Source organism: Anas acuta, chromosome 6, assembly GCF_963932015.1.
Source record: "Anas acuta chromosome 6, bAnaAcu1.1, whole genome shotgun sequence".
In the NCBI taxonomy this organism is placed as follows: Eukaryota; Metazoa; Chordata; class Aves; order Anseriformes; family Anatidae; genus Anas; species Anas acuta.
The window spans coordinates 26857151-26871668 of NC_088984.1; the positions used below are offsets into that span (position 1 = coordinate 26857151).

At 34.0% G+C, this 14518-nt stretch overlaps 1 protein-coding gene across 12 annotated transcripts in view; it reads left to right on the forward strand.

Annotated features, from left to right (window-relative positions):
• The window catches only part of ADAM23 (ADAM metallopeptidase domain 23), a 73664-nt gene that overhangs the window by 13629 nt on the left and 45517 nt on the right, over positions 1-14518 (forward strand). For 11 of the 12 annotated variants that reach the window (XR_011097677.1, XR_011097678.1, XR_011097679.1 and 8 more), the window contains exons 4-7: positions 6705-6768; positions 11197-11279; positions 11979-12042; positions 14295-14367. Coding sequence is in view for 9 of the 12 variants with exons in the window: in XM_068685951.1 (XP_068542052.1) it covers positions 6705-6768; positions 11197-11279; positions 11979-12042; positions 14295-14367 (284 nt within the window). In the remaining 3 variants the exon portion in view is untranslated. Of the gene's footprint in view, positions 1-5994; positions 6071-6704; positions 6769-11196; positions 11280-11978; positions 12043-14294; positions 14368-14518 lie in introns of those variants that run through there. The other variant, XM_068685958.1, reaches the window with a different exon arrangement.

A 14518-nucleotide genomic window follows, 5' to 3' on the forward strand; every position in this document is an offset into this window, starting at 1 on the left:
TAAAGAAACAAAAATCTGAGAGGACATGCATGCTGTTTGTCTTATTAAAATGCAGACATTGGTGTTGTAAATGTTATCCTTCTTGTTTGACATTTTAAGAGTGAAAAGACTTTTTTATGTGTGTTCTTTATTCTGGAATTAATCAAGTGTGGATATCACACCCTTCTAAGCTGGGTATCAAATAGCTGTCAGCTGAGATGTGACCACAGCCATTGGACTGGTGGATTGTTAGGGTCAAGAAGCTCAGGGCATTGGAAGAGTACGTATGAGGAAATAAGATGTTACAGAATGTTACAAAATTCTACCTGGCAGGAGGATGATGTTTATTGCCTCTTCCAGTGTAACACCTACAGACATCAAATAAAGCAGGTGCTTTTCACAAAACACAAAATTAAAATATTGTAGACTAATGTGACGTATTAAACCATTTACATGAATTTTAAAGAATTACAAAGACAGAGAAGACGTCTACTGAGAGCCATTAAAAACAATGATACTAACTCTGGTTTAGGAAACCCTAGTGTCACAGACACTGCATGCTGAGAAAACACACCCCAAAATTGCTACACGTGTGTTTTTGCTGTCAAACAACTTACTGTGCCTTTGCCTGTCTTGTTGTGTTTTAGGGGGAAAAGGCTATGTCCTTGTACTCTTTGCTTACATGTAACCACTGTAGTGTGGCAGTGCTCAAGAATTATCTTTCTAGCCTTGCAAATTTTTCACTGTTTTGTGGGATGGTCCAGACTTGTCTGCTAGCTCTCTATGCTGAAGTGAATTACTGGGATCTCCAATTTTTCTATAACCAGGCTGAAATCTTTGCCTTTGGAGCTAGTGTAAAGCCTGCTTATGCTCTACATCTGGTTTGTCACACTAGCTCCTAAGAGCCTGTATGGCAGGCTCTTACCCGACTTGATCCAAAGACAAAGCTAAAGTTACAAGTAAAGTTACAAAGTAGTTCAATATGGGAGCATGGATTAAGGGAACCAAAATAAACTTTTAGTTTGCTGGAGTACTAGAAGGAATCTCTGATTCTGCTATAGTCATTTATCTAATCTGAAGCCAGTCAAGTCAACCTCTATAAATAAACTTACTTTTCTAGTTTTAGTAGTAGAACTAAAATAAATTTAAAATTCATGCTTGGCATCCAGTTGGATTTTTCCTTTGTAATAAGAGTTGGTTTAAATCGGACTGTTTTCAATGGATACAGAGGAATAGAGCATGTAGATCATTTAGTGAATTCAGTAAGAGGAAAAGAAACCCAAGTTTTTCTGTGTGCAGAAAAAGCTTGTTTTAAATTGAAGGAGGCTTTGGCAAATCCAATTACCATTGAATGAGGTCATTCTGGCAAAGATGGCATCCCTCAGCTTTATGTTACAGGATAATAAAATTCATATTGATAATTCAAAATTACCTGATTCCCAGCTGGCTATGGAAGAAAGGGATCAATTAAAATGCAGTATTGAATGAACTTGAACAGTTGTTTAAATAAAATCTTTATTTTGTCAATTGCTCTTCTAGGAAGACTGTCGTAGTGAATTACATTGAAGTATTTTCCATAACACAGTCCTCATACCTTCTGTAATGTTGTCCAGCATTTCATTTATTCAGATCCTTTCAAGTAGCACTTTTTAAAGTGGTATGATCGTTGGTGCTGTGGTAAAGGGAAATCCTGGTAGAAACTGAGCAAGATACTGGCCTTAATATTCTGAAGAATTCTTCAAGCTCCTACTTTAAAAATGCTTATTGAGGTAGCCATTAAAATATAGCATGCTCCATTCTGAGCTAGAAGGTTTTAGGACAGAAGGTATCTCTAGAAGTTCCTAACTAGAGGATTGCAAATTGTTTTCTGAACTCCTTTGAACAGATTCAGGGTTTCTTTAACTGGGGGAGGCAGATTGATCTAGTAAAATAGTATGTAGCATTTTCTGTACTTTTCTGTAAGAGTCAGAACATGCAGCTTTCCTGTTAGTACGTTCAGGAGATATTTCCCCACTTGAGGAATTAAAAACAAAACAGCAAAACTGAACACCTAAAATATTACCTAGGGAATTTCAGCTTACCATATTTGTCAGTTTTTTATTTTTTATCTGAAAGACAAGCCAAACAAAAACACACACAGAACATAAAGCCAGACTGTGCATGAAGTGATTTTTAAATGTGTGCTATTTACTGTTACAGAATCATTATGATGTTAGTAGTAGAGTGGAGGCTTTCTTTCATTCCATAACTGAAGAAATTGACCTATATGCCTAAATCATCAGGTGTTACTTCTAATTGTTTTTAAGCAGACACGTTTAGTCTATGGTGTCATATTTTGATTTTTCAGCTCCTTCAAGATGATGTAAGAAAAGTAGTGAATCCTTTTTTGCATTTAAAAAAAATATATATATTTCCAATATAATTACGCCTTGAAGATAGTCCGGTCACAGGAGTTTCAAAGGCAGCAGCCACGTGAAGTTTATTGTAAATAGATACTAGGAACTTATGTTAATAATACATTAACATAAGAACGGGTGTTTTGTTTTTTTTTTCAACAAGGTTTGTAGATATAATTGAAACTGATAACTGAAACAAGGCTGTAGATGGCCAGTTCATTTGATGACAGCATCTTGATGATGTAACCAAACGCTGTAGAAAGCTCCAAGTTTCTTTTCACATACATGTATGTATGTGCTACTAACCTATATCTGTCAAATAAATGGTCAAAAACATTTGATGTGTATTCTGTTACATGGTTCACAAGATGTTTCTAAACTGGATTGCTGAGATGCTGCTTCTGAGCTTGAAGCATTTCACAATACTTTAGAAAATCATTGATTGGTAGGTTAGTATAAAGGAAATTTAAGAAGTATGTGAGAATGATAATTCCTCTGTACTCAGATTTTTCTACATGCTGCATATTAGCTGCCTGGAAACTAACATTAGTTACTTGTGTATGAAATTTCTAAAAAGTAACTTCATGATGTTTACCTAGCCCAGTCATTTATTATTTTTTTCCGCTAGGATAGTTAGATGTCAGCTGAGGTAAGGCATTTCTCACACTGCAGTTGTCCTGCTATTGGCAGCAGCAGCAGTGAAACGTTGTGCCAGGGAAGTGGATATGAGCTCTTCAGCAAGCTTATGCTGCTTTAACAGCTGGCCTGTGTCTTTGAAGAAGACAACTGCCGGAATAGCATTTCTGTTTGCTGCTTATTTTGCTTATGTCTAAAGCCATCTCTCAGCATGACTCTGGTAGAAAAGGTAGTGATGCAGGACAGCTCAATAAAAACAGTTAATCTAGGGCAAACAAGGAAGGGTGGAAGGAACTCTAGCAAAGGACATGGTAGGCACAACTTTTTTTTTTTTTTTTTTTTTTAATGAATTCATGAACCATGTCTAATTTTGTATTGTAATGTGATATAAGTGCTTATTACTAAGATGTACTAACATGGTACTAGTCTAAATATGCCTTTGTCTGATGTGATCACAACTTACACAATTGTTTTTGTTAATGTTCATGGTTTCCAATACTCATAATGTTGAAAAAACAAATTTGCTGTACCAGTTGCATTTCTGCTGAACCAAAATGTAAATGGATCAACTGACAGGTGACAAAACACAGTCCAGTGTGGATGTGAAAGGTGACAAAACACAGTCCAGTGTAGATTAGGCACAATACATATTTTCTAAAATTCAGAGCTGCCTTTCAGAAGCAAATTTAGTTATTCTGTCAATGATAAAGAAGCATTATTATTTTGTTATGTGGAGACCTCTACTTTATGCATGAGTTCTGTATCTTATTCCTAGGACACATGAGCTTTTAAATGATATATTCCAGGCCTTTATTACAGTGTTCTTTTGTGTGTCTGTCTTTCGTGTTGGGAAAAATGTTTGAAAGTTATTCTGGATTTTTTTTTTTTTCTCTCCTCTTCTCAGAGTATGCCCCCCTTGGCATTTGGGAATTACGTTGTGAGTAGCAGGCCCTGACATTCTTTGGAGGGAATTCGCTCAGCACAGAGAATTTTGTTGATAATACTTGGTATCTAGCAGATCCACAAGGCAGTGGAGTTGTAAAGTCAGTGGTGGCAAAAGTGAAGTGTTTGCTGGAAAAGCCGCTGTCTGCTGCATCTTTGCTTTATGCACGTAAGATACAGATAGGAATATTCTACCATAAGCATGTCATGTTGGATACCCTATCGTGTAGAACTCTGTTTATTACCTTTACAGTTGAAGGTAGTGAGAAGTTGAAGAATGGAGAAGGAAACAATTAAATTACAACAGTAGCCCAACCAAAATCTGGGAAAAGAGTGCTGAAGTCTGGATAGATTCTGCGAAGGGTGGATAAAAGAACTTCTGAGCAGCTCTTACACTATGTGAAGTGGGACAAATCAAAGGGACAAATCCTCAAATTAAACCACAGTTAGTTGTGAGTCAGTAGACCCAGTGGGAATCCACTCACTGGAAATCTTAAAGATGCCAAAAGTACTGGAAAGCACTGAAAGCAGTTCTGAGATCGCTCATGTAAGGTTGCTAGAAGAAGATAAACGACGAGGGGAGAGAGTGTGTACGTGCTTGATTTGGAAACTGGTAGATAAAACTGGATTCTGGTGTTGGTTTGAAGAAGCCAGAAGACCTCTGTGGATTCAGGCAGAAGTGACTGTAAAAATCTGAGTCTAAGTAAGCAAAGTGCTAGTAATCTTCAGGTTTGTAACTGGCCTTCTCAAGCAGTACTAGCTTATCAGACAAAGTTTAAGAAACTAGCTTTAAGACTTCAACTTCCAGCTGAGGAAAGCTTATGTATAGCTATGTGAATGCAACTTAAAAGAATAGCATATTTATTCTTGTGTGTCTGTTCAACCTCACCTCATGAGGTTAACCTCATCTGCTGTATGAGATTGCAGTGGGCTGTGATGAGACTGAGCAAAGCACAACAATTAAAAACACAGAATAACTGAGGTTGAAGCGGGAATGTCCAGTCCAGCTGAATCCAGTTGATCAAGGCTGTTTCTAGTTGAGTATAGTACTAGGGTTTAAACATCCTCATAATATGTATATATATTTTTTATTTAATTTACATCTTGTCAGAATTTTCCATTTTCCTACCTGTGTCAGTTACTTCCAGCCTTGTCCAAATTACCCTGTTAAGTAGTTGAGGAAAGCAGTCCTTATATTTGTTATAATAATCATGAAAAAGACAAAGAAGAAAAGGATATTATCAACACTCTTCGGTTTCAATGCTTTGTATATGTAATCCTTTTTAGAAGCTTCAAGCCTTGCCACATTAAATGTCATGAATGTTTGTATTGAGGTTATGGACTTGCACTATTTATAAAGTGTTTTCATTTTCTCACAGAAAATGTATAGCTTACCGTGATGTATATAGAGAAAGTAAGAAATGATTTTATGCAGCTAAAGTTATTTTTATATCAGCACTTTAAACGTATATCTGTTAAATACTGATATCAAAATGAAGGTTAAGACAAATGATGAGACTTCAATTATTATTCATAGCTATTGCTGTTGGAGTTGCAGGCATGGAGTGCCCATACTGTGGTCTCTCAGTGCCATCAAAAGGGGCTTTTAAGAGAACCACTGGTAACTGACCTCTGCAGGAGCTTCTCTGATAAGTATAATGCCTGATAAATGCAGCACGAAGAAACGATTTTATGAGCCAGTAGTCCCTGAGTTACTGTTTTATCAGGATTGCTAATAGCCTAATCTCAGTTTGAGATACCTATTATTATAAGTTGTTGTTAGTCATGAATTCCCATTACAACTATTTTGTCAGACCAGGCTTCCATAATGATGATATTTTTTATTCATAGCAGCAATATTTTTCATATCTGTGTCACTAGCAGACCCTTTCATGATTTTTTTTTTTATTTGTAAGTGTACAGGCTCTGCTCTTAGAGGCCTGAAAAGTGCTGAGAAACCTGGACCACATTAAGTAGTATGTTTATCTTCCATATAAGATGATGCCACAGTTAACATGTTTAATCGTTTTGCTGTCCTGAGGCTACTGTGCTGCAATCCTGATTTTAACTGGGTGAGAGGTGAATGGGACATTGAAATGATCCATGGATTTTCACAGGTTAGATAATCTTACTTCCAAAAAAATAAAAATAAAAAATTGTAAGTTATTTACAGTGTAGGTTTTTTTTTTTTTTTTTTTTTTTTTTTTTTTAGAAAAAGTAAAACGGAGAAAGGGGGTAGTACTTTTTAAGTTTTTGCAGATGTGCAAATGAGGTCTTCAGGACAAACACATATTTATCTGTCCACTCTTGCATATATTGTATGATTGTGATTTTTGATTGTATGTATGTATGATTGTATGTATTGTGATTTTTAGGTCAAATATAAAATGTTTTTGAAAACAATAATGAACTAAGCACATGTTTTGTTAGTAATAATTACTGGCAGCAAGAAAAGTTCTAAAGTCATTGGATTTTTTTTTTTAATACATATTTTAAGTGCTGATAAGATTATTCTAAATCTAAAACAGGATTGGATTGCAGAATGAAATTTCTCCTTCTGAAACAAACTCTGACTCCCAGTGCGTAATCAAACTCTTTGCTGGACACAAGCTGCCTGAGTTTTATTTTTTAAACTAATTTACAAGGAAAGAAAAAATAGTTTGAAGATTTTAACTAAAACATCTACATAACAGTATAGACTATCTGGATTTTTCTCATCTTGCTATTTTCTTTTTTTTTTTTTTTTGACAGTGATTTGTTATCTTCCAATTATGTGGAGATTCACTATGAAGATGGAAAACCAAAGTTTTCTAAGGTATTGTGCTCTTAAAATGTGTCAGAATGGTCTTTCTGAGGGAATTATGCCAGAAAAGAAAGGAAAAAAATAAAAGAAAAAAAGGAGAAAAAAAAAAGATTTGCAAGAGTTCTTAAAACACCAGAAAAGAATTGTGCAACGAAGGAGACCTGTGTGGTGGGGGCGGGAAGTAGGCAGTGATAGGTGGTAGTAATTTAGATGATCCAGGTAGTTCCAGAACAGTTACGCCTTGTAAAATGTAGGGTAGTCTTCATGAATTATTTATGTATCCTTAGTAGAAATTGAAAGGGAAAGAGATAATGAAAATCTAAGACTTACAAACAAACAACTTGCAGTGACTTTTCTTTGCAAGAATTATACAGTTGGGAAACAAAAAAGGAAAACAAACTGAAACCTTAACCTCTGGAGTTACTACAAAAACAGCATATTACTTGACTTCCAATTAATTTAATTTGTCAAACTGTCTCCTAAATTGAATTCAATGCCAATAAACTATTGATCCAAAGACAAAGAGATAAAGTTATGTAAGATAGTTTAGCATTAGGGAAATCAGAATAATTTTTTTGTTATATTAACAAAATGAAGACTTGTATGTTCATAGGAAGATTATAAAATGCATTTTCAAGGAATGACGTATTTCATAGCTGATCTAAATGCTGCATTATTTGTTCTGAGTTTATTATATATGAAATACATCTCAATTTAGAGTGAACCTTGAATAGTTGCATTTATGCCTTCAGCAGAGTGGGACTTGTTTGTTCAAATACTAGATGTCTCATTGATTATTTTGTCCTTGCTTTAGAGAATCCCAAAACTACGTCATAGATGAGGACAAAATAAAACAAGGACATTGCAATATAATTATTGTCATATACTTTTCGGTATTCTACTGAAATGAAGAAATTGTTTCATGTAGCATGCTAAGAAAGTGGTTTCATTTCATTGAGACTCAGTACTCTGCAGAATGGGCAAAAAAAAGCTAAGTGATGCAAAAAACCAGTCCCCTCTGGAATTTGGGCAAGCTCATGCAATTGTTAGCTGCAGCACTAGCATTGAGCACTGCGGTTGCTGAATCATGAATCTGACTAGAAAATTATACTGGAACTTTAAACTGAGCAAAAGTACTGCCTTTGCGTGCTGCAGTAACTTGATTCAAACTTCCCAGGGGATCTTCTCTGAATTGATTTATTTAGAAACAACAGTATTGCTCCTGAGGTCACATTAATGTCATAAAGGCTTAATTATAACTTCAGAAACTATACATGCAGTTAGTTTAGGAGGTCAAATAAGGACTGCATCCTAAGCTGCTGCAGTATCTTGTAATCCTTTTTAGATTTGAATAAATAAAGGATTGTTTCCTGATATGGATGCAAAGAAGTGAGATCTCGACAAAAAATAATGTGTTTTCTAGAAGGGGTTGATTTGTTTATAAGAGTGAAAACAACAGAGAACAAACAGTAATTTCCTCAATTGCACAGCAAACTTAAAAAGTTTGAAAAGCTGCTTGTGCAAGAAAGATGATCACAATTTAGTTGTTAAAAAGCATGTTACGTGTATTCTTTCACTGATGGAAAAGTAAATACATAGTGATTGCTTTTTGTGTAATACTTCGATTAAATTGTGCACAATAGAGTCTATTAGGGAATTTCATTCAGAATCTGAATAACTCATTAAACAAGATGCAAAGTTGAAATAATGCTTTGCATGGTTAAAGAGTATTTACATGTTTTGCTAATTCATCAAGTTATAGTAATTGCAGAAGCAATGGATTCAATATGCTTGTTGGAATTCAGATGACATGATATCAGAATTAATATTTTGATTATGAATGCTACATTTTCAAACAGTGTGGGAGCAAGACAACTGTACTGAAAGGTTTTAAATAAAACTTTTTAAGAATGTTTTTTATCTTTAGTTTAGCTAGTGTTATCATTCATAAAGACCAGCTATTAAAATGAAGTAAATCAGTGTCATTCAGTTTTCCTTATTTAAGCTTCAATGGCATGTAGCACCAGAATTTCTGTTATTTAAAAGCTTCTAAATTCATTAATTCTTCTTCTTTCGTATATGCTTTAGAAAATCAGAGTAATGTTGTAGCTGCTTTTTAAATACTGATAGCCCGAACAGTCTGTTAATGTTGTTCTTGATGCTTTTTGTTGATAGACAATAAATATACTTGTTTAATTGATTGAATTGTTCCTTTGAAGCTAGTTTATTCTATCCTTAGTCAGAATAAGTAGTTCTGTAAGCCTTTAACAGTCCTAAACACGTTATTCCTCAGTGATATTAGGGTTTAGTAATTCTGCTGTCTCGCAATAAGGGTAGAATTAAATTCTGCATGAGAATAAAGATAAAGGATTTAATAATGTGATTTGTGTCTGCCTATAGTATGTATTCCTAAAATATGCCAGAGTTCTTCATTTTTTTATACATACTTAGCTATTTACGATCATATTTACGATCAAAATAATACAAAACTGTTAATAGTGCAGTGTAACCCTACCTGCATTAAATGGAAAAATTAAATATACAGATTTAGTACTTAGAAGAACAATAGCTTGTAAAGCTGTGGAAAGTCCCCCAAAAAAAACAGATTAAAAAAGATCTTCATGAAGTTATTTTAAGACTAGTAATTCTTGCATGTGAGTAGATGTTGGTTTGACAAAACAATTATTTCTGAATTTCCCATCTAAATCATTTATTTGTTGTAATCTGCTGTTAAGATGTTTCCTAGAAGCTTTGTAGCCTCTGGGGAATAAAATTGTGCTTCCTCTTTCTGATTTCATGAATCTCTGTTTTCTACAAAAGGAAACTGCCTCAGTGTAATTCACACAGGGTACTCTGACACAAAATAGCCCAGTAGCTTTGGAGCTAGAGCGCGTTTCTGGAAAGTGAGGAGCTGGGAGTCAACTCTCCTCAAGGTGACCTGGGAAATTGTTAAGAGATGAAAAACTTGGGTTAAATGTTGAGAAGGGCATTTTCATTTAATGCTCTATACTTAATAAGCCACTGCAACTCTATTATGTGAGGATCTTAACCTTGTCACTCTCATAGATGTGTTCTGAGCATGCCTGAAGTCCCCTTCAATGATTAGGTTGCTTCTTTGCCCACTTTAAGGAGAGCTTAATCAGGAGCCAATTGCTTTAGGAGAGGGATGGTCAGTGTAACGCACTCTATGATGAGGAATTGGGTAGCAATTCTCAATCCTGCAAAGTTGCACTTTGAATTCGAGGAAAGCATGTAGCATTCACTAGAGTTCATGTGTTATCTGAGCAAGGCTTTTGAGAATCAGAACTTGAAGATTTTAAGTATACATCAAATGTTTCCTGTGGTATTTTGGCCTCTTGTTTTGTCCTGTTCCTCCACATTGCAGCTTCCCTTATCTCTCTGTGGAGAAATGGCAGATTATATTCAGTTTCATTGAACACCCATTTGATAGGACTTCTGAACAAATTCTGTTCTGCCTAATCCCTGCAGCTATTGACTGTTCAATTCCTGCACTGTAGCATTCATCAGGGTCTTCCTCCCTTATTTCAAATAATTAAGGCCTTTCAGAACTGAGGTTTTAGTTGTAGTTTGCCTAATATTTTTTTTTGTTGTTTAAGTCTCTAACATTTAAACATGCTTGTAGGTAATTTAAATGTTATTACTTTTTCAAAGCCAGAATCTTGTCTAAAATATGACTGTTAATTTGCTTAGAAAATCACAAAAATCCTACCTTTTTTGAATAATTTGATTTTGCATCAATTTTGAATTTTTAGTAGTTAAAATCAAGAGTTGACCATTATTACCCTTTTGATCTACAGAGTAAAAATGCAACTGTACATTTTATTGTTGATAAGCTGTATTCACCTTCTGGTTCATTCATCATCAGTAATACTGGTACCTACATTTTAATGATACAACGTTTTGATTAACAAATTTTTAGAGACATCAAAATCAAACATGAGTTGGTAGAATCTAAATCCAAGCCAAACACATGCCAGATGATTGATGAACACTGTGTTACTTGTAATTTGAACGGATCTGGAAGGTATCAAGAAATAACTCAGTACTCATATAACCTGCATTACATAACGTTTTTTCGGAATCAATTTACAGCAAAAAAAAATGTGTTTTAAAAAAAAGATGGAGAATGCTGTGAAAGCATTGTAAGTACAAGAGAATAACTCACATTATGGCTTGAACATTTAAATTAGTCTCTACTGTGCACAGTTTTTCTCTTACTAGCAATTAGCAATTTTCTCTTACTAGCAACTTGTCATTGGGATTTAGTTTAGCAATCACTGCTTTCTCTGAAATTTTATCTGATGCAAGATGTTAGATCTTTTTTTCTCCTTGGTTTTAAGCAACAGACAGGAAATCAGAGTAATTTTCCATGGGTTTTCCATTTTCTTTTTTTTTTTTTTTCTTTTAATACATGAATAGGGTGGAGAGCATTGTTACTACCATGGAAATATCAGAGGTGTTAAGGACTCCAAAGTTGCTCTTTCAACTTGTAACGGTCTTCAGTAAGTGTATTTCTCATTTTTCAAACAAGGCTATTAACTAATTACTGCTCTTGAATATTATCACTTAACGTGTGATAGACTGAAATTCTCCAGGCCCAAAGATTTTTGGGGTTTTGATTTACCAGTACCAGCTATGCCAAACTGCTAACACATTTTTTAGTATCATTGGATTTAAAGTCTTTTGATACTGTCTCATGAAACCTTTTGAGCATGGCAAGCAGCAATAAATATTTCACCAAGATGCCTTATTAAGGTGGAGGATAAAAAATTGTACTTCAGCAGTATGCACAGTATTCATGCATGATTCTGTTAGCCTACTGAATAATTGATCTTTTTATTAGATTATGCAAGGAAAAAAATGTAAGATATTAGTCCTTACTAGGATTTGTTACTCACCTCATTCTGCATGCATGAGTCTTAGGACTCCCTTTTTCCAAGGTCAAATATTTACTCTCTGGTATTTTATCATTACATCACCACTACATGCAGTGTTATTTCATGAAAATGCGCCTGATTTCTGGGGAAAAAAAAATAATAGTTTTTGCTGTATAGAATGGAAATGTATGTATATGGAATTTATTTTAATATTGATGATATTTTCAGCCCCAAATTTGGTTTTATTTAGTCAAAAATCTTATGTTGGAGTCAGGTTAATTCCCATGTAATCCTAACTATCACTTCTGTTTCCCTATGTTCTAGTGGCATGTTTGAAGATAGAAACTATCTGTACATGATAGAACCAATGGATTTGACCCACAGTACAGTAAGTCTATTTTGATCTGATTTTATACTTAATTTGGTAAAGAGAGTGCTCAAGAAATAGTAAATAGAAGTATTAGAATAAATAAGTAAACGTGTGACCTGACTTATCCATTCATAAGGAAAACAAAAGTATTGTAAAATACCTGATTGGAATTTACTTAAGGCAAGAAATGTGCAAGCATGAGCTGCTTAAGATCTTTCTTTGCTTTTTTTTCTTTTTATAGTCATTGCTAATCATTTAAATATTGGTAGTAAGATATATTCCATAGCAAATGGCTATGGAATGTCAAAAAGTGTTTATTAATTTGCTCTAGTACTTGAAATAAAGGATTTATAAATTCATAGGAGGGATCTCTGGAAATCATCTATCTTAAAGCAGTTGGATCCAAATTTGAAGCTGAATCAGACTGCTGTTTGATCTGTCGTGTTTCCAGAAAGAGTTTAATGAAGTAGATAATTATATCTGGGTATCTTAGACTTTACATGTGTTAAGTCACTGTATAGCTTAAATTATTCTGGTCCAGCATAGTCACATATTCATATATTCATAGGTGATTTGGGATTTTATTTATGCAAATATATTACCTAGAATTATTTTTTGAAGTATTCACTTCAGTCGTTAAACACAGCTGTTCCTAGAACTATCTGCTAATAGAACTGACTACATTTCACAGACAACAATAAAAACAGGTAGGTTTCTATCTTTTGAGTGGTTCAAAGATTTGACTGATTTTCAGCAGAATGAATCTGCAACATTGAGACAATGTTAAGATTCATATCATTCTTAGTCTGTAGGGTCTATTCTAGATGCTGTATCACATCTCTCAAATTTGCCTTGTTTTAGTACTTACAGTATATGATAAGTAACATGATGCTGCAGAACTGATTTGTTTTAGTGACTATAAAGATGAATTTGTAGCCCAGAGTAAGATCTACAAAATCTTTGACTCCTGAAGCTTTCAAGGAAATGGAATCAACATTCAGAGGAATCAGTATCATTTGGATGGTCAACTCTTGGATTTTAAAGGAAACAATACAGATGCTAAAAAATGTTACATCTAAAAAGACTGACGTTTCTCAGTCTCCTCAAAAAACATATTACATGCCATGTGTTAAGCCATGTAATGCATTTTGATGTAACATGTATTCATAGGTTGTAAGGTTAAAAACTGACAGTACAGATACAGTAAATTAATGGAAATGTTATTTATACAATGGTATAAATATAGTAGTCAGAGGAGAAATTAAAGAAGTGAGACACCATCTGCCAATTCTGTTGAGGATTCAAGTGCTAGAATTCTAAATTATAAGAGGACGTAAGTATTTTTCTCAAAACTTTTGAAGATCAAAATAATACAGCTGCCAAGTTTTCAGTAGCTCATACCTTGATTGTACTATGTGAGATAAATATCTTGGGCCACAGGCTTCAGCATGTAGGTTAGTCAGCTTGATTAACCTTAACTGTGGCAGGTGTTACACAAAACATCTTTTTCCAATGGGGGGAAAAAATATGGCAAAAATATGCTGTATTTTCCTTCTGTTCATTGGGTATTTTTCACAGAAATTACAGGACAGTAGCATCTTACCCTTTGAAAAGAATTGCTTGTTTTGGCAGCCTCTGCAGAAGAGGTGTTACAGAAGAAAATACAGGTATCTTCTAGAGCAGATACCAAAATGTGGTAATTTGGAGCATGTCAGACTTCTAAAGAAAGCGTGCATTATAGTGTTCTTTTTATTGGTGTACTCAACAGTTAGGGTGAAAAAAGCCTCTTAAAGATACCATATTGATTAGTTTCTTGCATTTTGCTGCAATTAGGAAGATAGATTTTTGTCATAAATAGTAAGCATATCCTTGCGTTTCTTCTGGAAGAGGAAAATTTCATCTAAATATATATATATATATATATATATATATATATATATATATATATATATATACGCTCTTTAACTTGATGTATATAAGTAAATGGTTTATATTCTCTAACACAAGGATTTTAAAGGAGCTTTTTTTCAAGTAATCTCAAAACCAACTGTGATATCTGGGTTTTGCAGGACAGTGAATGGGCTGAAGCAGAGAAGCTCCATGATTTACTTAGGATTGCAAGCATTTTTTTTTTCAAATTAGTGCTATGCCAAATCAGTACTATGTTTGCATGCAAAAAATAACAAAAAATAAAAATAATGAAAGAAATACCTCACTTTTCACTTGCTAATTATTAATTAGAAGAAAATATCATATATTTTTCTTACCAGGAAAGCAAAAGTAGACCACATATCATCCAGAGAACTTATGGAACACAAGCCTCCAAGCAGTTGCGGGACCTTGGTATGTTTTTGCTTATGAGTTTTTCAATATTGGATATAATTGTACATGTAACTTGAACGATTTGAATATTAAGCTAATAGTCTATTTAAAGTTGCTGATTATTTAGAAAAACTTGAAAAATAAATACTAAAATTGTTTCACAATTATTGTA